The sequence below is a fragment of the Nyctereutes procyonoides genome, unplaced genomic scaffold (assembly GCF_905146905.1).
Source record: "Nyctereutes procyonoides isolate TBG_1078 unplaced genomic scaffold, NYPRO_anot_genome, whole genome shotgun sequence".
Lineage (NCBI taxonomy): Eukaryota > Metazoa > Chordata > Mammalia > Carnivora > Canidae > Nyctereutes > Nyctereutes procyonoides.
The window spans coordinates 29,841,680-29,867,261 of record NW_026575044.1 but is presented as its reverse complement, the minus strand read 5'-3'; the positions used below and the strand labels follow the sequence as shown (position 1 = coordinate 29,867,261).

At 39.1% G+C, this 25,582-nt stretch overlaps 1 protein-coding gene across 1 annotated transcript in view; it reads right to left on the bottom strand.

Moving 5' to 3' along the window:
* KLHL14 (kelch like family member 14) overlaps nt 1-25,582 on the bottom strand; it is a 95,518-nt gene that overhangs the window by 54,770 nt on the left and 15,166 nt on the right. Inside the window, exon 2 of the mRNA XM_055324356.1 lies at nt 12,579-12,700. Coding sequence (XP_055180331.1) covers nt 12,579-12,700 — 122 coding nt within the window. The remainder of the gene's footprint in view (nt 1-12,578; nt 12,701-25,582) is intronic.

Here is a 25,582-nt window from a genome sequence, read left to right as displayed (position 1 = left end):
CAGGGCTCCGCTGACATTTTGACTAGATTTCTAGCCTCCAGCAACGTGAGACAATACATTTTGTTGTTTTAAGTCATCTAGTTTTGGGGATTTTGTTATGGCAGCTCCAAGAAATGAATATACCAGTAACCAAGATGAGAAAGTGGCGACTTGTGGAAGAGAATGAGAGATTAAAAGGTGAAAGCTCAGGACCTAGATGAGGGCTCGCATGTGTTCACTTGGGTGTTCTTTGAATTTGGTCATTTCATAGGGTCACCTGTTTTTTTTTTTTTTTTCCTTGCACAGAGGGGATTGGGTTTGGGCTAGCAAGGTTGAATGGCAGACAGCTCTCCAGGGTAAATATGAACGTCACAAAGCTGTCTGTCATCTAGAGCTGTGCTGCTGATACAGAAGCCATTCACCACGGGAGGTGATTTTAAGCGGAAATTTATTAAAATTAAATAAAATCAGAAGCTCTGTTTCTCTCTTGTAGCCACATTTAAAGTGCTCAATAGCCACATGTGCCTAGTGGCTGCTGTATTGGACTTTGATGTTTGAAAAAAACATTTCCATCATTGCGTAAAATTCTATTGAAAAATGCTGAACAATATTTTTGTGGTTAATAAGATTTATTTAGGGGGCAAGTGAAACAAGCGGACAGGTTGTGTTGAGAAAAGGAAAGTGTCATATTCTTGTAATATGGATAAACAACTCCATAATTTGTTAAAAAAAAAGAAAAAGTTAATATGATGGTAAAATCCATACTTGGACAGCTGCTCACAAGGCAAGTCTCACGTGCTGAATGGTCTACTGTTTTCTTCATAAAATCATCTTTATCACTACTTTTCTATAATTTGGACAAAGGAAACTATATTAATTGTTTTAGACTGAAAATTAATATAGCTGAAAACTAGTTTGTATCCAATGGCAGGCATCACCTTGGAAAGGTATGGCCTGCTTTGCCTTCATCTGGTCGAGATACATCTTGTATAAAATTGGTTAATATTTTGGTCCCTTAATACTGAGAAGGAAGTAAGTGCTACAAGGCGACAAATGAGATAAAAAAAATCTGTGAGCCACAATCTCTTTCCTCCTCTTCAGATCTAATCATACAGATGAATAAATTGCCATAAAAATAGCAAAAATAAAACTAAAAACAATGACTGAATCATTTTTTTAAAATCTCATGTACTCTGTGTTCAGGTAGCAAGAAATTTAATTCCAGTCGGACCAGTCTCCTGTGATTTTTTTTTCCCTTTTCATCTAAGATATTTTTAATGCTCAGAGGCATTATAATAGAAAAGCATGTATTTTTGCTTGGTTTATACCCATCATCCTTACCATTACAACAAGACAAAAGCATTAAAGTAAAATTAATCATGTCAAAAGATTTTAGCAAAAACAAGTGAGACCATGCATAAAGCATCGCTTTGTCTAGTGTGAAGTCATGCTCTGATTAAAAACATATAATGAAAGCTAAAGCGATACATCATTGCCTTAGCAGTAGGGTTTTCTGAAAGCACTTTGCGGTTCTCGACATAAAAATGTAGGAAGATTTTGATCTTTGAAATTCACAATGATTATTGTTCTAGCTAAATAACTGGAGTTCAGTCTTAATTTTTTTTTTGAAAAGAAATTAAGACTTAATGACCAAATAAGGCATGCTGGTAGGATTAATAATTAGCACACGCTGTAAGGAGTATCCAGACACAGAGGTAAGAAAGTGTCTGCTCAGCAATCCCCTTTCAGTGAAACCATTGTTGAAGCCAGCTGAATGTGGCCAGGGTCTTAGGGTATCCTCCATGAAATACAACTGCTTGCTCCATCAAAAACAATGTAATTAATAAATACAAGGTGTGGTATGAGAGTGATCATTCCCCAGCTGTGAGAACATTTTGTGTATGATACACAAAACCAACTTCTATCTGGCCATATAGTCATGAAATATAGATTTGCTTCTGAATTCCAGTGCAAAATGATTTCTGGGATCTGAAAAGGAACAGTTTGCTTATTTGCACTTTGCCTTAATTACTCCTTTATTTTGATGGAGATATTTGCGTATAATAATCACTCACCCCAATTATCTTTCCATTTTTGGGTTGTAATTTTGAAAGCCATTTCAATTCTTTCTTTAATGAGTTTTCTTTAAATGATAAAAACCATTCTGTTCTATGGGAATTATGTGTATCTATCCAATTTTTTATCCATATACATGTTTGTATATCTATATTGTAGACGTGTACTAGTTTACATATATATAATAAGCAGGAGAAATAGTGAAAATCAAATAAAGTCAGACATAGTTAAACTGTTTGAGTGGATGCAAAATTTGAGAAGTTCCTCCCCAAATGCATTATAATATTTGGAATGCATTTTAAAATATTTCCTTTAATATAGAGGCATCCAGTCTTCTGTGAATAAATATCAGTCCTGACAAGGAAGTCACATCGAGACAAGAATGGACAGGAAGATGCATGGAGAAGTGAGCTATCTCTTCTGACTCATAATTGTTCATAGGATAAGCAGGGATAATTTTGCAGGTGACCAGAAGAGTGAACCAAATTATTTGTTGAATCTAAGGGTATGTGATTTGTAATCATTAGGCTTATCAAAGAAATATTTTGATAATCCTTCTGAGAACTTGGGAGGATTGCACTTTTCCACTCACTTTGAAGTCAGGTGTGGCCAAGTGATTTATTTTGCCAATAAGATGCGCTAAATTCAGAGCGGAAGCCTCAAGAGTCAGACTGAAACTGTCCTCTCCCTTGCCAAGGCTACAGTGACAAGTCAAATGGTGGAGATGTCATGAACTTGAGAACTAGAATAGGAAGAAGTAGGACAGAGATCACAACAAATCTACCATAGGCAGGTGACGCGAAAAGAAATAAGCCAATAAGATTTGGGAATTGTTGTTATGACCCCTCAGCCTAACCTCGCCTAATCTGACTAATGGAGGCTTTGGTATGAAGAAGGCCCACAGTGGCTGATGACAAAGAAGCCCAGATTGGAGGGTGGGAAGATGGAAATGCATGTTTTGGCATGGAACACCACTGGGTAAAACTCCTACTTGCTTTTACGTGGATAGTGGATTGGTTATTTAATAATCTTCCACTCCAAGGTTGGAAGAAAGAATGTTGACAATGTGCAGTGGTTGCTGCTGGTAGCACTTGGCAAGATCTACAGAAAAGAGATGATCTCACAAATAAAGCTGGCCCATTTAGAAGGAGTGAAAGGAAATAAGGTCCAGAAATCTAGGAGTGTGCAGCATTGGAAGAGTTTTTTTTTTTTTTTTTAAATCTCATCTGGTAAAAGATTTGGGTTTTGTGTGTCATACATGAAATTAAGTATGTTTTGAGCAATAAAGGTAAATTAAAACTCAGCTGACAAAGACAAAGTTAAAGATATGGTTTTCATAATAATTTCAGCACATTAGAGTATCTTAGAAGAAGTTTCAATAAAGGACGAGATACCCAGTGTGTTCTTCTAACTCCGGAAAAAGGGTAAAAAGGGAGCTTTCCCATTAAAGACTGATAAATATATGGAGCGTTAGAGTGTGTGTATGTGCTTATGTGTGTGTGGGTGCGTGTGTGTGTATGTGTGTGTAAAGGAGACAAAAAGGGAAATAAAAAAAAAACTAAGGAGAAAGCAATCTACGAAGTATATTAGAAAAGAACTGTGGACATGGTCACTGGCCATGGAGTGGATATAAACATAAGAAGATAGCTAAGTTTTCTAGGGAGTTAATTGCCAAAAGACCTACCAGCCTGGATTAAAAAGAGGCTGTGAAAATTAGAGACTTAAATGTCTACAGACTGAAAGGTACTTAAAAACTCTTCCACTCCCAGGAAGAGAAGAACTAGTCTCAGGTTCTCTTCAGATAGGTCCAAAGAAGATAATGGAAAAAGAAGAATCTCCCATAAGGTGGAACCAGGGGCCATGGAGAACAAAGGAAAATGAGCAGAACCAGGGAGGGCCCTAATCAAGAAACACAACCTTGGATAGGCATCCTTCAAAATGCCTGTTTGGTGGGATTGCTAAATTGCTATGATTTTTCCAAATGAAAATGCATATTGAGCTGATTCTGTCCCTAATCTATCACTGTGCACGATGTGGGAGGAAACCAGGTAATTTGATTGTTTAGTTTGTTTCCAGATCAAGATCAAGAACAAATAAGCCTGATACTGGGAGGGTCGTTCATCACCCAGAGATCATCACTAAGCTTGATGATTTGTGGTGATCTGCCTTATGTGGAGGGGCAAGTGGACTTTGATCATGGCAAGGAGAATACATGAAATATTTAATGTCCAGTAGGGCAGATTACTGTAGGCACAGTTACTCTTCACCAGATACTTGGATTCTCTTCTTCCTGAACCCGGGGAAGATTGTGCTTCCCTGCCCCCTTAAAATGCGACTGAGCATAAATGCTAAATGTCGCTTTTAATTGCCAGTTCAAGACACTACAGCACATTCTTCCTCCATTGCATGGATGACAGAAATACTTGTTAAGATGCAGCCCCATGTGCCTGGATTCCTAATGACTCTGTTGAGCAAATGCTCTCTGCCAACCTGTGTTGGACACATAGTGTGAGCGAGGAATAAAATTTTTGTTGGCTTAAGCCTCTGAGATTTTGGAGTTGTTTCTTACTACAGCATAATCTAGCCCATCCTGACTGATACACATGGTTCCGTGCTAGAAATAGATAGAAATTTCACTCTAAATGGAAGGTGTGTCTTCTTTCTCAAACTCCTACTGACAAGAGCAGAAAGAAATTTTCAATCTTCTGCTTTTCTCTATTTGGCTATATGCAAAATAGACTAAAATACAATAAGAATTTTTTTTTTTTTGAGGAACAACTATCTTCCTCAGCTGAGCCTACAGCCTTATTTGTATTATTTGATTTAATTCTCACAATATCTCTAAGAGATAGGTAGAATTAAAATATTCACTTTGCAGATGAGAAGGATCAGAGTGAAGGCAGCATACAAAGGGCTCACAGTCAGCAAATGCCCAGGGGTATATTTTAATTTAGCCTATCTATCCTGAAAGATGTGGTTGTGTGTGTGTTTGTGTGTGGGGAGGGGTGTTTTGTTGTTTCATTTTTGACACTGCTTCAAAGGCAGAGTTAAAATCAGGAAATTTGCATTGAACTATGGCTTCTTAATAATATTAAACGCAAGTTTTATCACTTACTTATCATAATTTGCAGTTTAGTCCATAAGCCAAGATAATATTCTTAATCTCTAGGAGTAGGATATTCAGTCAATTAACCTATACTAATTTTATTCTCTGAATGTGGTACTATGACATGTACTTTGGATCCATTTAGATTTTCCTGAGTGAAATGGGTCAGCAGAGATTAAATCCCATTCATCTGCTTGGATTCTTGACTAATGGCAATTGTTGGTGAGACAGATTGGTGTGCTACATGAGGCAGCACTCTCCGATGGAAATACAGAGACCAGTGTTCTATTCCTCATCCTGCCACTAAATCATCCTGTGACTCTGGGTATGACACCTTCTTTCTTTCAGTCACTTAAAGTAAAAGCCAAATTTGTGAACCTGTTGTAGAAGTGCCTACATGGTCTGGTTTCTGTTGACGTCTTTAGCCACACGTCACATCTTTCTCCCCCTCACTCTTTGATTTCAGCCATGCATCTTCTTTCCACAGGGTCTTCATACTTCCTATCAACTAACCTGGAGCACTCTTCTTTTCACATCTTTACTTGGCTAACTCTGGCTCAGCCTTTGGTTCTCAGCTCAGCTCAACTGCCTTTTCTTTGGTGACATTCTCCAAGAAGGCTAAACTAGATCAGGTCTCTTCATTACAAGATCTTCTATACCTTTTATACCTTTATGCTTCTCCTTCAGATCACTATCACATTTTGTTATTATATATTGATATCTGGGATTATTTATTAATGTTGGTTCTGCCCACCCTTCCTGGCTCTAAGATTGGTGAAGGCATGATAATATTTGCTTTGACTCAGCCTTGTTTTCTCTGTATTGAGAACAATGGCTGCATAGAAGATATCAATTACATTTGTTGACTGAATGAAATTAATGTGTAAAATGAGAGGACTGGGCAAGAAGATCATCTAATCTCTTAGTATTCTTATCCATTGGCTTGCCAGACTTAGTTTGCAATTTGCCTAGGAATGACACAGGAATGAAGCATCCCATATGACTCATACCTTCTTTATACCAGACTCAGTAGCAAGTACCACAGTTTGTGTGTAAAGAAAGCGTCAGCATTATTTGTACATGTGCTGTTCTCTGAAGAAAAAGCAATCGCTATATTCAAGGGAGGTATAAACCAGAAACAAAGTCAACTAGTTTTTCCAGGTACCCAACTTCCTTGAAATACAGTAGTTTGGAAGTGACCACCACACATATTTTTAAAAAAAATCTATGAAAAATCCACTAATGCACTCGTGCATAAATACACAGTAGCAAATAATTCAAGATATATAGCAATGTGCAGCCATGTATCTCAAATTAGAATTGAGCTCATTGAAGGTAAAATTAGATGCTAACATATTTAAAAAGTCCAAACACAATTCTCTTTCTTTCTTTGTCCAAAGTCATGGAAACAATCACTCCACAAATGGAAATAAAAAGTTCCAACAAGCTAAGAGAAAACAACTGTCATGCTATAGTATAAAGTCTTTAGATCACTATGTTTTCACAGACACGTTTCAGTTCTTACTTTTTTTTTTTTTTGCAAGGGAGAAGAGGCAGAGGAAAAGGGAGAAAGAAAATCTTGAGCAGGCTCCACACCCAGTGGAGCCCAGTGTATAGGGCTCAATGTGGGGCTAGACATGGGGCTTGATCTCACAACCCTGAGACCATAACTTGTTCCAAAATCAGGAGTCAGACACTTAACCGATGGAGTCATGTAGTCACTCCACAGAGTTCTTCTTAAACTGATCTTAACAATTCCTTGAAAAAGTCCCATATAAAATGGTTCTTAGTTAATCCTCCAGCCCCACCACATACTTTCCCAGACTCAGATTCTCCTGTAGATACACAAATTCATGTCAGTTTCTAGAAGGCACCAACTCTGTCTTGCCTTGATAATTCCTACCCACTTTTTCAACTTTATAGAAGGTCACTTTGAGGAAAGCTTCTCTAACCTCTCATATTTAGATTAGGGGCTCTTTTTCTGTGCTTCCATAATACCCCGAGCCTTCTCTCTCTATTCCTTACACTCTCTGTTGTAATTGCCTTCTTAGCTTAAGAGGAGAGACGATCTCACTGTATTCAATAATTGCTTGTTACACGATGGAATGAAGTTTGTAAATAAGTCTAAATTCTTCCCAGGCAGTTTCAGAGTCATTCTGGAAGCATTTAACTGTTTTCTGAGGTTCTCCGGCAATGAGAAATGTACTATCTATGGATTCTTCATTCCTTTCTAGAAATGAAATGAAAATAAATAAAATTAAATAATTAGTGCAGTTAAATCTAAAGATAATATAAATAAAGGAAACCTGCAGGTATAAAGCCTTCAATTGGGTTGACTACTTCTTTCTTTCTAAATAAATAATCATAAGAAATGATTGCTAGCTTTTGATTAACTTGACTTTCTCTCCAACATATCCTCAACAGAAATAAAATGAAGTCAAGATATAGAAGGGTCAAGGAAAGAAGTCTAGGTGACAGTATCAGTGTGCAGGCTTATATTTCCTGAATGATCAGCAATTATTAGATATCGTATATGATCAAATCTGTATTCATCTTTTGGAACTGAAGTTATACTGTCTTATACAAGATTTGCTTTGTTGGTACTATTCTTCAACATTTATGGAAAAGTAAATTTGAAAAAAGAAAGAATGAAAGGGTGCCTGGGTGGCTCAGTTGGTTCAGAGACCGACCCTTGATTTCAGCTCAGGAATGATCTCGGGGTCTTGAGATTGAGCCCCACGTCGGGCTCTGCACTGGGCATGAAACTTGCTTGTGATTCTCTCTCCCCTTTTCCCTCTACCTTTCCCCTCTCTCTCTCTCTCTCGAAGAAGAAGAAGAAGAAGAAGAGAAGAAGAAGAAGAAGAAGAAGAAGAAGAAGAAGAAGAAGTCGTCCACTAGCCTCTGATCTTTGTGAATCCTAAAAGAAATCGCTGACACCCAGCCCCAGGACTGCTCTCATATGGGTGGGATCAAATTCAACGTTCCCCAGGGATCAGAGGAGATAGCCCAGGAAACCTCTGCACAATAGTTTCTTTTATGTCCTGTGACTGAAAAATACAAGGCCCCAATCCCTGCACTACCAGGTAGAGGACAGAGCTGCAAATCAACTGAAAGGAAGAAGGAAAAAAAGCCTTCTCCCCCTACTTCTGGTAAAGAGAACTGAAGTGGCCACAAGAACAAACATGCCTTTCTATGTTAGTTCTTCTCATTTTCATCCTAATATTATTAAAGGGAAGTCATCATGGGCACATGGAAGGACAGATTGTTACTTTGAAATCCTTTTCCCTCTCATTGCTCACAGAAAGCAATAACCAGCACCTAACAAATAGAATGTCTCATCTGAAATGCAGGGAAAGGAAGTCTGCCCATAGGAAACACCTTTCCCCACCAGGGAAGGACTTGGCCAATGGAGAAGATGGAGAAAGGAGATGGCTCCTCAGTGCTATCCAGTGGCAGGGATCGTAAACGACTTCTTCAAATGGACCCCATAAAAACTTTGACATATCAGAGAGGGGTTATAAACAAAGTATAAAGCAGCCACAGGAATTGTTTCGCTTGATCTTTGCACCAAGGATTTAGGGCCTGCAAAGTGCAGGAGGCATGTTTTTTTTTGCACTGGCCATTTTAGTATTCATGTCTCCTGTACTGCTTTCTAATAAGTTAAGAATGAAACGGGAGACTGCGCGCAGGAGTGAGAAGTGCAGGAAAGGCAGTACTGTAAAATAAAAATGAATGAAAGTGCATCTCAACTTCCCCTCTGTTATTAACAGTCGAGAGAAAAACAATGCCAATTTTACTGTTATTACTTAACGTTTTACAGGGACAGGAAGACTCTCCAGTCATTTTTACATGTTATTTCTTAGTACTTTTCCTAAGAAAGACCACAGAGCTCTGTCCCTATTCTCAACATTAATTATATAATGTTATATTAAATGATTTTTCCAAAGAGGCGGATAATAATGCAATCTGTGTCAGCACGTTACCCAAACGGTCTTTTCCGTGAGAATTATTGTTCCCTTTGCTGTGTGGGTAGACCAGCCTGCTGGCTGGCTGGTGGTTGGATTTTGTGTTCTTTATGTTATGTGGATCCACTTTCTCACTTCTACGCACCCTCCTCCCTTCACTTTATTATTTGCACAGCCTTTCAGCTGTGATTCTAAAATGTAACCTAATCAGGTAAGATCTAAAGAAAGTGACCACTGTCTTTCTTTTCATTATTCTTTAGTCTGTGATTTGGGTAAGCCATGTGGCTCCCATCACTGGGTGTCTGTGCTCTTCCTGTGGAAGGCATCCTCCAATGAAAGGAGCATGTTTGTGAGACAGGCTGAGAAATGTTTGCTCAAACCAAGTGGGCAAAAGATTCTAAGATTCAGAGGCCCTAGTTGACCTCGGGTTTTGGCTTTTTGCTAGTTAGCTTGTTAGTCTGTCTGGAGACAGTCGTTTAATAGATCAGCAGACCCCAAGTCAGGCACTGTCTGCTAGCATTAACTGTCATCCTCACATCCTCATTTCTCTGCCAGTAAGTTCAATGGTCCTTCAGGGTCAAAAGAATGGCAGTGGGAAGCTCTGGAATCCCTAATGGTTCGTTGGATTTGGGGAGAACTTGGACTTTTTTTTTTTCTATTCCAATGAGAAACATTTCTTCATCTTTTGGTGGCCCAAATAGTGTGGAGATCTGTCAGTGGCCTGACTTATTTATTAGTCAAATAAGATGTCTTAATTAAAAAATACAAACCAACAGCAGAAATCATCCGGATAAACTGTCTATATCTCTCCAACAAACCTGAAAAATATGCCTTCACTTGGGGCCATGTAGTCACAGCCCAGCAGGTAATAAACTCTATTTTTTAAAGTACAAGTCCCAGTGAAATGAAGAGCATAAGTGGAGTAGACATTTATTTCAAAGCTCTAAGCATGCCTGACTATGGAAAAGAGGTTCAAGATCTTCGAGTATGCTCCCACTATAAGAACTTTTCTACACATTAATGTCTTTATTTCCTTTCATTTCAAACCTGGTGAATGGAATCAACTGACAGTAATTGATCTCTACTTCTGAGACTATAGATTACCACATCCAGCATAGGAAAATTAGGCTCCTGGCTCTGGGACAGTGAGTCAAAGTGCTGTATCTGTTGCAGTGTAATTTGTCTCCTCTGCCTAGAGAGCTTGAGTTGACTGATGCCTCCAAGGTATAAGGGTCTACACAGTCCTTGTGCTCATATTGGCAGTATTGTTACAATAGTGGTCATAACGCCTGCAATCTGTTGAGCTCATGCTATGTGCTAGATGACTTCTAAACACAATTTTATTTAAAAATTATTTCAGTGGCAGGGGTTCCTGGGTGGCTCAGTCAGATAAGCATCTGCCTTTGGCTCAGGTCATGATCCCAGGGTCCTGGGATCAAGCCCCACATCAGGTTCCTTGCTTAGCATGGAGCCTGCTTCTCCCTCTCCTTCTGCCACTCCCCCTGCTTATGCTCTCTCACTCTCTCTCTTTCAAACAAATAAATAAAATAAAAATACTACAATGGTGCTTACAAAATGAAGCCATGACTTGGGACATTTACATGCCTTGCTCAATGTCATGGACATGGATTTGAACCCAGGTCTGCCTGATTCAAATTCATGCTTTCTTACTACATCCTTCTAAGAGTTAAATTAGGCAATGTGAGAAATTTGAGTAGGCTGACCATAAGTTTCAGGCTATACTATTGTCCTAGCATAACCAATGGGTCCACATGTCATGCTCTAAAGTGTCCCAGTTTGGAGAATAAATTGGATGATCACTCTGTCTCCAAAAAAGGTTTAAAATGAACATAAGACTTTTCTTAGGTATTACTCATGATGCTTTAATTAATCTTTTTATCTTTAACGAAGGACTTTAAACCAGTAGCAATTAGACTTTGCCTGGTGTAACTGGGAAAGCAGAGGGACTTGTGAATGAGGGTCACTCCTTTGGCCTCCGTCTCTGTCTTCTCTCTTCAAGAATCTTTGTCTTTCCTTTTTCTTCTATCCTCCTCCTAGTATCTGTGTCTTACTCTGTGTAGGCATTCCCTATTGATCAGGGTCAGATAACTGATTCTTTGGTGTTACTTTAAAAATTAGGCTTCAAAAAAAAATTAGGCTTCATCACTCATTTAGATGCTCAAATCACTGTTAACAGTGCTTTTGTGAAAAAGAGAATGAAAGCCACTTTAAGGGTCTCTAACATATTTTCCTTTCTTCCTTCTCCTTAGGCTTGCTGCTGTGACACCCCCACCCCCACTTCTTTACTACAGCCGTAGTATAGAGGTGTCCAGGGAGCTTTCTCGTTGCAGTTCCTGGACAATGCTACTGGCGGTTTCACTGGGGTAAGCCAGCTCCAAAATGTATTATTTCAAGCACCACCTCACATGTCTTTGCTCCTCTTCTGCTCTTATGGGCAAACTGTTGTCCCGTTTCTATTATTTTAAAGGGCTCTTAGTAAGAAGAAAGGAAATGATTTTTTAAAAATCCGATAAAATACATAACTGCTTAAAAGACACATGCTATAAGAAAAGCTAACTTTCTCTTTTGTCGGTTTTAAATGTATGGCTTTGATTTATGGATCAAAATTACTCATTTATTATTTTATCTATACAGCTCTGGGCAATTTTGACAGTTAAAATTTAGTTTTATTGACCAGTGCAGTCACCGTGCCCACGAGGGGACTGGGGCACACAGCCGGCTGCACTCAAGAAATGATGATTTTTGATTCCATGACTGAGTCAGATTGGGAATCATAGCCGATATAACAATAAGTTCCAAATCTCAGTGCCCAAGGCAAGAGGTTTGCTGTAAAACACAATCACCCTTTAAGGAGGGGAGGAAGAGAATCTCGGGACGAAGTTTGCAAGCACGATTTAATGCAGCCGGGATAGGCCATGGATATCAGTCCATCGGGACTGCAGAGAATAGAGGGGAATGTTTCTCTAAGACCCACTTCCACAGACTAAAGGTGAATGAGCAGAAGTGCCTGAAAGGCAAAATGAATGTTAGTTGTGTAGACAACGAACCAAACACCCCTTACGATTTGAGAAAATTCACTAGGTCTATTAACCAACCTTTCACTTTTTGATATGCAAAAAAAAAAAAAAAAAAAAAAGAACCGAGGCATTTCTTTTGGGACATTCTGTGACCACCCTCTCTCTGTCATAGAGACACAAACTCATGCAGTGCTTTTAGGCCAGATTAATTTAGGCCAATTCGGCTACCAAATTGGCCACCTCTGCAATGTTAATTTAGTCTTTTACTCGAAATCCCCTGTGATACATAAACAGACCTCCAAAGGCTAACAAATCAATAAAATGTCTAATTTGATTAGCTACATTTTCAAATTCATCGAGACAGCTCTAAGCTGAAATAAATAGATGGGTAAATAAATAAAGGAGGGCACTCACTTGTGAGTATTTTCCACGTCTTCTTTTCATCATCGTAGTACTGAACCAAGTTGCTGGGGAGCCTGTCCGGCCCAGGAGGCAAGCCTCCGACCAATAACAGCATTTTCTTGTTAGAGCGAATTCTTCACCCAAAACAAAAGAGGAGATGAATAACCACATTATTGTAGAGCCTTTTTAGTGGCGACGAAATCATAACCATCAAAAGAATGTTCCTTGCTTGCAGATTTCTATTTCATTTTTTCCTGTTTCTTCTCCCATTCATGTCTCAACAATTTTTTTGAACCAAGCAGAAAAATGATCAGAAGAGCAGCATATCCCCATACTCATGGAATAATAAGCTCCCTTTATGCAATTTGTTAGAGGTTCATTCTAGAACGACCTTTTTCTTATATTATCCCTTTAAATCATCACTCTTTACAGCTGAGTACACATGAAATGCTCTGGAGTTGTACTAAGGTTAAGCATTAAAGTTGCATGTCAAAAATCGTATTAGTCAAAATCATTATTATAAGCCATTCTCCACTCAAAGAACCTTGAAAAAATTAAGGTTATGCAGAGAGTTTGTGAGCCAACTCTTTAATCACCCAGGGAACTTCGAGTACCAGTTTGGTACAATTAGTAGCACGGGGCTAACTGGGGTAGGTTAACCAGTATCAAGGAGACTTTTTGTTTAATTTAGCTGAGACTTCTGCCTTCATCTCCTTCCCAGCTCCCCCTCCCCTTCCCATGCACCCCCCACCTCCGCCGGCCCCATCCCTGGGCACCACTGGCGACACAGCAGCACCAATTGGTAAAAATGAGACTGTGAGGTTGTTTTGAGCCTCCCCAGAGTGGAGCCCTGCCAATGCTTGCCACTGATCCAGCGGCATGAACCTGCTCAACTGTGCAAAGTCACTCTAATTCCCTCCCTCTGTTTTTCTACCTTCTCCCCCAGGGGGCAACCACTGAAAGGAGTGACTACCCACCCATCAAGAGCTGGCAATTCGCTGCTATTAACCGTGACTGTGATTCCCAGTCTGCCTGGCAGTTCCCGAGAACAGGCCTGCAACGTCTCATATGCAGTAAAAGCTGTAAGATGCATCCTGGCCAGCACACATGACCTGATGGATGTGCGATCCTTGGGAAGGCTAATGGATTGAGCACACTTGCGATTGGAGCGGGGAGGGGAGGCCCAGACCCCCACAAGGGGCCTGCTGATTTAACGGTCGCTTTACATATAATTGAACTTTTCATTTACCTGAGAGGCTGAAGGTGGTGGTGGAAGAAACGGAATAGCCATGACTGAAGGAAAAAGTCAATAAATACAAAAGGGTTCCTCTAAACTATGATCACAACCCGCGGTGGTGGCTCTGAATCGGTTATTACATATTCAGCCTGTCGTTCTGATTCAAGGACGCTTGGCAAAGTATGCCCTTGTGGAGAAGCACTGTTTGTTGGTTAAGAACCTAACATTCGGAGAGTTAACTTAATACAGTTAATGACATTTCCATGTGAAGGAAGGGAACAGGAGAATTCCTTTAATGAAACTCAGGTGCCACTGAATGCGCTGTACATGCCTCGGTAGGAATAATACCTTCTGGAGAAACTCCTACCAGGGAATCATGGATGGGGGGAGCCGTACTTACAGAAGAATGCCCAATGTAATGTCAGCTTGCAATATCAATTTTGTCACAAACCAAACATCCCCTCACTTCTTTGAATTCTACAGTACTTTGCGACTGTACTCATATATGCCTGTTAGACCAGAATATCATAGCAGAGAGCTCCAAACTTTGAGGATTTCAGTGATTAGGGTGGGAGGGGAGGGCGATGGAAACTCAGTGAAGGAAGTAGCTTTCTTTTATTCTGAAATGAGAACCTGTGTAACTGATGTGCTATGTAATCTCCTAAATGCATGGTTAATAGAACTAAGATAAGACTATTTGATTATTGTCATTATAGTCCAAAGAATCAACCACTCTGTGAGTGTAAGACAAGTTAAGATGAGAGCAAATACTCTTTTTTAGGTTGCTGCCGTCTGTTACTATGTGTAGACATTTCCTGTTCGACTGGCAGGCACCATTCTGTGGCTGTCATGACATGATACATCTACCTGCTGCCAGACTATGGCTGATGGCAGGAGGACCAGTATCTATGGTCAGACAGAAGAGGAAAGACTCAGTGAAGTGGTAGTGTGACCAAAGCAATATAACTAAATCTCTATTTTAATGTTTAAATAAAGGTACTTCTTTGTGTTCCATGAATGACAAATGGTGAGAAATGAATGACTTAACTATGTTTGCAGGGTTGTTTCATTGATTGGTAAGGCCAGCTTCCCTGGGCAAATCCATATTAGTGATTTCAACAGCAATTTAGATGGACCATCTCTGGAGGTGAGGAGAGGATCTAGAGTCTCTGTTCTCTCTGTCCGAAGAGCCACTCACTGCCATCTGTGCTCTAAGAAATGGCCTGAGATTACCAATACCTAAGGCACTGAACAATTGGAAAATGGTAACCACCCTCACCCCTGCCAACAATGACATGATTCAAAGGGCTACCTAGTATAGCAGTAATGAAAACCTCCACATAAACTAAAAGTCTCAGAACCATACAGCCTTCTCATGGAATGTGATGCAGGATTATATGGAAGGAAAGGCAATTCCACCTGACCCTCATTGGTTGTGCATTTCCTGTGAAGGACCAGTGTTTTAAGTTCATTGTGTATGGCCTTTTAGTGAGTGAAGACATATTTTAAACTTGCACTACTGTATTCATATATTCATTTGACTTATTGCGGCATCTCACTTAGATGATTTTGTTTCTAAAGCTTGTGTCACTTGATTTTCTAACCCACTATCAATATTATTTAAGTCTAAATAAAGTTTAAAACTCTACCTTGCGAAGGTGAATTAAATAGAAGCCAAAAATAGGAATAAAGCATGTGAGAAGTAGCAGAAGGCAGAAGAAAAAATGCAGAGACTCACAGAACTCATGTGAATCGTTTCCTACCTATTTTCTCCATTTACTATGGAAATAGCCTCATGTTACAGAAATAACTCCATTTACAGGGATGTTAGAAAGTTCTCATAGTCAAACTAAATGGCATGGAGAGTGTTTAAACACAGGCCTCCTAATGTTCCCAGGCCTATGATCTTTGAAAACTTCAAATTTCTTTAAAAAATTTTTGTCTTATCGTAACTTCTGATTAAGACCCAGATGACCAGGATTCTAGGGCTAATTTTCTTTTCTTTCTTTCCCTTTTTTAAAAAAGATTTTATATTTATTTATTTATTTATTCATTAATTCATTTATTTGAGAGAGAGAGAGGAAGAGAGAGAGCATACCCTCAGGAGGAGGAGCAGAGGCAGAAAGAGAAGGAAACTCCCCACTGATTAGAGCCTGCTGTGGGGCCCAATCCCAGGACCCAGGATCACGACCTGAGCCAAAGGCAGATGCTCAGCTGACTGAGCCACCCAGGAGATGCTTTAAGGCTAAATTTTCTATTCCACAGAGTAATTTTGTGTAAATTACTTGGCTTTTTGGAGTCTCTGTTTTCTCATCTTTAAATAGATTAATAGTATCTGACTTACCTCTTCCAGGGATTGTCATGAGGATTATATAATATGATAAAGTGAAAGTTCTATGTAAACTCTAAGGTAAACTATTAATCTGTAAATATCGGCAATACAACGTGGGCTTCATTTCAACATACCAAACCTGATTAGTTAAAAAAGGAAAAGTAACATTTGTCACTGAGTTCCTTGTTGAGTTCATGTATATAAATACAAGCTAATTAAAAGGACTTCACTACCCAGTTGTTATCTGTTCTTAGAAAATTATTACTTTAACCATATTGAATATCTTTTGAGCCTTATTATGAGAAAATACACATTTAAACATTTCATGAAACTGAATCTTTCTGGATCCAAATAAAGGGGTCTAATAGAGATCACTCTACATTTTTTTGTTTCTTAAGAATAAAACAAATGAGAAAAACCATCACATATTTTACTTTGATATAAATGCAATGTCAACTATTCAATTACTCCTAGAAAGTAATACATGTGAATAATTCCTGTGGAAAAGCTTCCATTCTTTTTACAGTGTGCAATTATAATAGTGACACTGACAATAATGATAGATAATAATGAATGTGTATTGGATATTGAAACCTCTGATTATCATGCTATTTATTTGATGTGTGTGAACTTCAATTTGAAAACACCACGATAAAAAAGATACCTTGTGAACCAGAAAAGTAAAATTAGGAGAACCTGAATTAACTTGCTGAAGGGGGTTTCAATTATTCTTTTCTAAATAATTCCAGCAGAGCCTTACAGGTTTAGTTTTAGATTAGAAAACATCTACAGGTGTAGCCTTTTGCAATAATTAAAGTTCCTTCACATGGCCACCTGGAACACTTTTTAAGAAACTCTTTACATTTGGAACCGATTTAGCCAAAATGAATATTTTCTCTTCAAATTTGTTAATATTTTAAAAATACTCCTTTTTAGTCTTCGACTTAGCACCACCTAGACCAAAGTAATGTGTTTAAAAGACAAGGAATTAGAGATAAAGGGCTTAGTATGTCATGATTAAAAACATTATTTGGATGCCTTTGATTTGGCTTTCTAGATTCTTGCATAGAAAAAGATAAGGTTAAAAAGGCGATGGAATTTGAAGGTCTCCTTTGTTCCATCTCAGTAATTGCCCAACATTTACCATGTGTCATATTTGTGTGTGTGTGTGTGTGTGTGTGTGTGTGTGTGTGTTTGCGCGCGTGTGCATATGCGTGAGTGCTTGCGCGCTCACATACTCTGGTTCTGGGGATGAATGATTGAAGGATGACCTAAAACCTCCTTGTGTAAACAAATTTTTCATCATACTGGTGTTCTAAGTACGGTAAAGTCTCATTTATTTATATTTCAGTGATTCGGAACTTAAATAATTGGGAAACAGGCCAGATAAAGTTTACCTTTCCATGATACATGGAAAAAGTTTTCATTAACTATATTGCAAGGAGAGTTTTAACCTGTTGAAGAAATCAGGTGGTCTGCTGGTACTTTAGAGCTACCTATGTACATTTAGACTAAATTCCTTTTACAGATTACAAATCTTTCTCATTTATTTATTAAAGAAAACATTCTGCAGTCTTCCAAGAATCATTACATCAAAGAGTTAGAAGAGAACTTTGAAGTAATCTAGTTTGGTGATCCCCAAGCCTGGGAGGCACCAGGTTCATCTGAGGGGTTACAAAATTTACATTCTTGATATTGATCCTCGGGTCCTCACTACCAGAGGTTATGATTCAATTGGGATAATGCCTTAGCACTCAATAATATTTCACAGTCTTCCAGTAGATTTCGACTAACATACAGCCAGGTTTGAGATCACTGACTTGGTCCCCTTCTCTCCATAACATAGAAATCTTTTTTAATAGTTTTTTTCCATAGGTAATTATTCTTATCAATTTGGCAATTTATAACAAAATGGACCTTAGTTTTTCAAATCCACTTTATTGTTGAAAGATGTTGGACAGTTTTGTTAAATATGGTTTTTCTCCTTATTCTGATCTGAAAATCTAAGTTTTCTACAAGAAAAAGAGCAAGTGCCTAACTGTGTCATGGCAGCACTTTAAATATTGCAAGACAAAAAAAAAATATTGCAAGACAGTTGCCATATGTCTTCTCTTCTCTGTGTCAAAAATCCTCAATTCTTTCTGAGAAAGTTTCCTCCCATCATATTCACCTCTTTTGAGTATCTCCAGACTATTGCTGTACCTTTTTAAAGATGTGGTCAGAATTGTATACAATATAACAATATGATATGTGACATGATGTGTTTTATAGTTTTATAATATATTTTAAATATTATATTTTAAGGCTTTCTAAAATTACAGTAGTCTTTTAGAGGTCCCAGTGCTGTGTTGGGTTCCTGTTCAGCTTCCAGAGGACTACAAATACAGATTTTTTTTTAAACCAAGTGTTTCCAAGCCAGGTTTTTCCTGTCCTATATTTCTTCTGGGTAATATTTTAAACATCAATGTGTGACTATTTTTAAAATGTTATTTAATCTCTACTGATTTAGATGTTTTGTTTCAATTCACTTATTATTTAGCAGTTATTAATTGAGTTCCTACTATGTTCCAGGTACTGTTCTAAACACTAGAGCTAATGGTGGGAACAAGAGGTATAAATTCTTTAAATTCTCTCATGGCACTTAGTTCCATCCTAGTGCGGACATCTATTGAAAACATTCTCAAAGCAAGGATCCTGCTTAAGTTGTTAAGGGGTATAAGTCCTACAACTTGGGTGAGATCCCTGGCTTTAGTTCTTTTTTTATTTTTATTTATTTTTTTTTTTTAGAGAAAGAAAGAGTAAGTGGGGGGAAAGGGGGCAGTGGGAGAGGGAGAGAGAATCCCAAGCAAGCTCCACGTCCAATGCCGAGTCTGACGTGGGGCTCAATCCCATGACCCTGAGATCACAACCTGAGCTGAAACCAAGAGTCAAATGCTCAACAGACTGAGCCACCCAGGTGCCACCCAGCTTTAGCTCTTTTGAGATGAATGACCTTGGGCTAAACTCTTATCGCTTTTTAACCTTATTTATGAAATAGGGATAACAACAGACTTAAGGAATAGGGTTTTTTGATTAAACTAAATAATACATGCAAAGCATTTATAATAACACTGGATAAATGCTACCATTACCATGTTCCTCCTCCTCCTCATTGCCATCATCAGTGTTAGCTATTTCTGTGTTGTAATTTGCAGGCTTGACAAGCTAGTGGCCTACGTCCCCATCCTAGAATTAGAACTTAAAAATAGTGGTGCTGTATTTCCATTGTTTAGATATTTTAATTATCTTAACCTGTTCTCTTTGAAACAATACTATCTCATTGGGGGTTTTACTCTAGACTTCCTCATCTACGGTCTTTTAGGAGTATGTAGCTGTTTTTTTGTTTTGTTTTGGTTTTGTTTTTTGTTTTCAAACATAGTGATTTGATGGAAAAACTAAGCAGTTTTGAAATGGTAAACTGGAGTAGGTAATCATTTTCCCATCCTCTAAAGGCCAAGTTAATTTTAATGTCAGAGTCAACCAGACCTGGATTTAAATTCTCTTTCTGCCACTTCATAGATTTATATCCTTGGGCTGGTATGCCACCTCTCTGAGCCTTAGTTGCTTCATCTGTAAAGTGGGAATGTCACGAGGGTTAAGTGTAATGAGAAAATAAATGGTTGCTACTTGTGAATAAAACCACCTTCCAGAGCCAGTCCCTTTAACAAATGAGAAGTACTTTGTGCTGCTGATGTCTTGGAAAATGAATGTCTCTGTCTCGTGAAAGGAAAGAAAAACTGTTACCTCTGACACAATCCAGTAGGGAGAGGCTGGAGAAGATTGGAGGAAGTTATGACTCATTCCCATACTTTGCAATTTTAATGGACTTCACTAACCCTATGATGGCTTGGTATTTCAAACACGCAGTGAGTGAATGGGCAATTTCACATCTGGTGGTCCAGCAGGGATGTCTAGTGGTGGTCTGGGAGGCAGGAAAAGCAGGGAGATGCAAGCCCCCAGGGTTTCACAGACGTGAGGATGGGTGTGGGATTACCATAGGCCATGAGATATGTGGGGTTTGTAACAGTTTCACCAGATCTGGGAAGCCACCCAGACATTTGGATTGCATATGGAAAATATGTAGCTCTCACAGTAATCAATCGATAAATGATAACTATTATTATGATGCATAATTATTAACCTTATAAATCACTCGTGCAAAAATCAATCATTGGAATTTGGCTTTTTCTTATATTGCTTAGAAGCCTTTCAGAAATCATGGGTTGCTCTATTTATTAATAGCCTGCGTCTTTACCGCATAAGTGAGTTTCACAAAAATATAAAACCATTGGGTTTCCTACAATGGTGTGGACCCAGATCTCTAATAAACTCAACTTGCTCACTCTCTGGTCTGCTAGCTCATTCTCTCTGTCACCGATCTCACCAAACCTTATCCAAGTCACCAAGTTTTCTGATAGTCTTGATTATTCTGCTATGTTCTTGCTATTTTCTCTATTTTCCAAGTCCTGAGATTCTAGAGCCATGATGTTTCTTCAGCCTATCTCCATATTCCAGTCAAACTGCAGTTAGCCTGAATCGACTGGGTTTGGCTCTCTCCTGGGCCAATGGAGCAGTGGTGTCCCTGCTCCCATTGAATTGACCTGTCATAACTTTGTGAAATGAATTTCAACAAAGCCTGATGTTGATCATCAACTACTTCAGTCCTTAAAAAAAAAAAAAAAAAAAATATTGAGGAATTCCCCATTACCCATCATCTATAAGGTGCGCATTTTCCCCACATCATAACTTCCCTTTCTCTCTATCTTTCTCTCTCACAGGTAAATGCCTTGTTTATGATTCTCTTTGGGGATAAAAGAGTTTCTGAGTTAAGGTCTGAAAAAACTTGAAAGAGGAATTTCAGTTGGAAACTGCTTAGACCATGGGGAGAAGTAAGCCGAAGAAGATCCTGAGCGATTGGCCAGGAGGAGACTTTGAAAATCAGCTAGACTTCCCGAAACTTCCAGCTAGAATGGTACCCAAAAGTCCCCAGAGGAGAACTGCTACCCTTTTCTTAAATTTTTCCAGAGAAGTAAACTCCCTTGAGAATTTGTTCCAGCTGATTTGCTGTTGTATTTAGGTTTCTTTATCATAGCTGTTCTTGGTAATTACACAGCAGCTTTCATCGGAAGAGCCTTTAAATAGACCTGATAATGCCTCTCTGAGGTAGGTAAACACAAAGTATCATTATCCCCATTTAACAGATGAAAGAATAGAGGAAAAAGGGCTTGGGCATCTTTTCCAGTGCCTCAGGATGGGTTTTATTTCCTCTATCTCACAGAGGAAATGTCTCTAGCGTTTTCTCACACCACCCTTCTGTGATTCTCAGGGTCAGGTATAACTGAAAATGCTTTAGCTTCCCATCTTCTGACCCTGGAGCTGCCTTCTTCTTACCACACGAGTCTGGCTGCGTAGTAACTGGAGAATGGTCAGTCATACACATTACTCAGTTTTTCTAAGATGGAAGTAACTTTAAAATTTGTTTGATTATATCATAAAGACAATTCATGCTCGCTGAGAAAAATTCTGACCATACTTACAAGCAAAAAGGACTTACAGTATAGTAGGTGGTCAATAAACGCTTCTTGTATGAATGAAGAAATGATAAAAGAATGAATGGATGAAAAGAGTCACTGGTAATCTCACCTTCAAGAAACACATCATTACTGATTATCATCTCATCCTTTTTCTTCCCTCTCATCTGTTTTTAATGTCCAGTCCAGGAGTGTGATAGTGAAGATGTCAGAAGGCAAAAGGGGAAAAGGAAAAGTCGTATTTCTGAACTCTAAGGTGGAAGAGTTAGACTTTGGGTAACAGTCTTACTGACAAACACCCACATTTAACTTGCCACCTTTACTCTGCACTGCCTGAAACCCCTTTGTCTTTTATCCCTACCTGAGCATGTCTAAATAATCAGTCTTGCTGTTGTCACACCACCACATTCATGGTTTTTCTTGGTTATCTCTGTCTTTCTTTTTGTTCTTTAGGATTATTATCGTCTCACAGAATGAGAGCTGCCCATGATAGAGAAAGTTTACCACATTTCAGTTATTAGCACAATATAGAAACTTCATGATATTTGCCACATCCACACACTATGATATTATTTAATATTTTATTTAAAACTGCTCCCTTAAAAAATATTTAATCCTACTCTAATTTAGTGGCTCCCAATGCTGATGACTCTTTAGAATCACTGGGGAAAGCTTTCTCAAAGTATCTAGGATGGGGGCAAGCTCTCAGAGATTCTGGTTTAATGACTGAGGGTGGGACTCAGCATTGTTTTTTTTGTTTTTGTTTTGTCTGTTTTGTTTTAAGCTTTCTCTGTGTGATTCTAATGTGTAGTCAATATTGAGAATTATGGCTCTAAGCTATCATATTTATGAATTCTGGATTTCATGGATTAATTGTTCTTTATTTCTGTACATGCTCAAATGTAGTAACACCTAACCTAATTATTACAATAAATTTAAAAGTGGTTTTTCATGTACCATCTGAAGTTATCTCACATCCTACCAGAGGTAGGCAAACATAGTTGAGGATACATTATAATAAATGGAAGAAGCCAAGACATTAAGGGCTGGACCTCTGAAAACCATGTTACATTCCAACTCTGCCACTGCTTATATATTTGGCTGTGAAAAGATCAACCTCTTTACGGACTTTAGCTTTGCACATTGCAATTGTAAGTAACCGTCTTCCTGCCCCCCAGTCCCATCCCTACCCCCCAATTCCTTGCCTGAGCCCTTGTAGCATGCTGGCATTGTCCACAATTCCTCCCTGGCACATATAAATTCCAGGTGGATTAGGAATGTGACCATTTCTTCCTGTATGTGGATGAGGTAGTTGGCTTATGCTTTTGCCACTCTCTTCTGGGACCAAACTGGTAGACTGGCTAATGATGGTAGAGGTAGATGTGACAAAAAAGACTTCCATGAAATGCAGGCCTCCTCCCTGAGATCATAAGCCTTAAGGGCCAGAACAGGTGCATGTTTATATTGTACATAGCACTTCACACTTCATCCTTGGTCCTTTGCTTCATGAGGGACCATGGCTTCCAGCCAAGTTTTTACTCCTGTATCTCCCCCCTCCTTCCCACACCTCCCAGATTAAAGCTTCCTTTAGTAACTAGAAGCAGTTGAATATCTTCTTTGCTTGATTACCTATATAATCCCTAATTCTAATACCTAGTACTTAGTGCCTTTCTTCTGAAGAGCATAAATTGCAATGGAAATAGCATCTCATTAATCCTCCCCGCATCCCTGTGAGGAAGTTGAGTGGCAAGTATTACCTCCTAGACTAATCCCCATGCCTGCAAGTGGGACATGGGATCTCACTGCTCACTAGCACAGATGCCTGCTGCCGAATGAGCTGGCAGGGACAACCAATGTTTGTGTGATAGGAGAAAGCTCTCCTCCTCGTTCAAGAGAGAAGTGGTTCCATGCAGCCTGTCACAAAGGAGCCATTCAAGCTCTGTGTAGCTTGGTGACAAAAGGAGATAAAGCATCACTCTCATGCTAGTGATGGACTCATAAGTAATGCCTGCATTTAAACTCCTAATAAAGCTCAATTATTAGACTGTGCTGCCCCCTGAGAACAATCTCATTATTGAGACTTCTCTCTCTCTCTTTCTCTCTCCCACCCATCTGGCCGGCTTTTTGAAGACATAAGAGTGACTTCCTGACCTGAGGAAACTGGTATCTGCTGCACAAGAAAAAGTGAAGAAAGACATAAGATCACAGAATGATGTTGAAAACACAAGTTCAGGATATCATATACCTGGCTAAAATTACTTGTCCCCGAGAATCTAGGATGTAGCAGTCAAAATGAGTATATCAACAACATCAGCATTCACAAGGAAGTCCAGCCATTCCAGATGATGCTGAGGGAGACCATGGCCAGATCCTACCTCATGATCTAGAGCCTGATTTTATCCATTACTCTAACTCCAGGGAGAGATTTCTCGTGGGGGAAACTAGGAAGCTTGTTCTGAGGAACTGGAGCCAGCCTCCTACCAAGCAGGCTGTTTCCAGTTGGAGAGTCACTGCAGGAGTGGCCATGCAGGAAGACAGTGAGAAAAGTTAGTTAGTAACTGAATATATTACTCCAGGCTTCTCTTGGAATATTCATGGCAATAAATATGTGTCCATCTTCAATTTAAGAAAGGAGAGTTTCAGCTGATACCTTCTAAATGGGCCCAGAATGTGATTTTAGGGGCAGAATAATTCCGTGAAATCATCCTGGGATTAAGATAAATGAAGAAGGTTACTCTTACTTTTGGGTAGATAAGCAGCAAGGGACTGAGACAGGCCCCGGGTGTGTGTGCTGTGGAGACAATGAGGTGTGGCTTGTGGGATCCAGCTTAGGGACACCCTGCTGCTGAGGGTGAAATAGGAATCTCTTATTCTTCTCTTTTCCTCTCCCTCCCTGTGGGGAACCAGTTCTTTCTGTTCTTTGCTGCTTCAACAACCCTGGAGGGGCAAATGCTGAAGTAAACCCTAGCTCCAGGGCTTTGGGAGGCTAAGAGACTTCCCGATATTCCCCCTGAAAAGGACATCTGTGTGGAAGCGTCCCAGACCCTCCCAAACAACCAATCCACAACAGTATCCTTTTCAATCATCAGTTCTTTGCCAGGCGGAAGCAAATTATCCTGGGGAAGCTGACCACATTCTCTGAAGCTGAATTGTGGACACTCTGACGTGTGGCTTGCATTATTCTGAAAATACTTGAGTGTAGTAAGTACCCCAATTCCACCATCAGGAAATAAATCCCTCGGAGTCTGGTAATTCCAATAACTTACTCTGTGATTCACTTCCCCCTTTCATATGTCAGTTTATCAGATTTCCTTTAATTCTGCAACACCTTCCCCTCAACCTTATCCTTCAGTAAATCACTCTTAGCATTTTCTCCCATCTTCTGCAGATCTGAAGTGAATTGGAAAGCAGAAGCAATTTTTTGTTTTAGTCTTAATGATTTTCAAAGCGTGGTCCAAAAACCACCAGTAGCAAAACCACTTGGGATGTTGCTAAATATGCGGGTTCTTCGGTCCACATTCCAGACTTATTTAGAATCTCTGCGGTAGGGCTAGGGAAGACATATTTTATTAAAAAAAAACTCTATTGTTGATTCTTAAGAGATCTACTGATTTAGGCAAGACTTTATGAGGCCGAGGAAAGAGGATATTTTTCTCTTCCAGCTTTGTATTACTGGAAAAGCTATTCATATATTGCTGACTTGGATCATTGCTTAATTGCCTATATAACTTTGCCCTATAGACCTAGTTGAAAAGTAATAATTCAGTTAGCTTCCCTAACCTGTTTTCTAATTCCTGTATCCTATTAATGGCTCTTGGTGTAAACTGAATCATGTTTCCCGAAATTCATATGTTGAAGCCTTAACATCCAGTGTGAC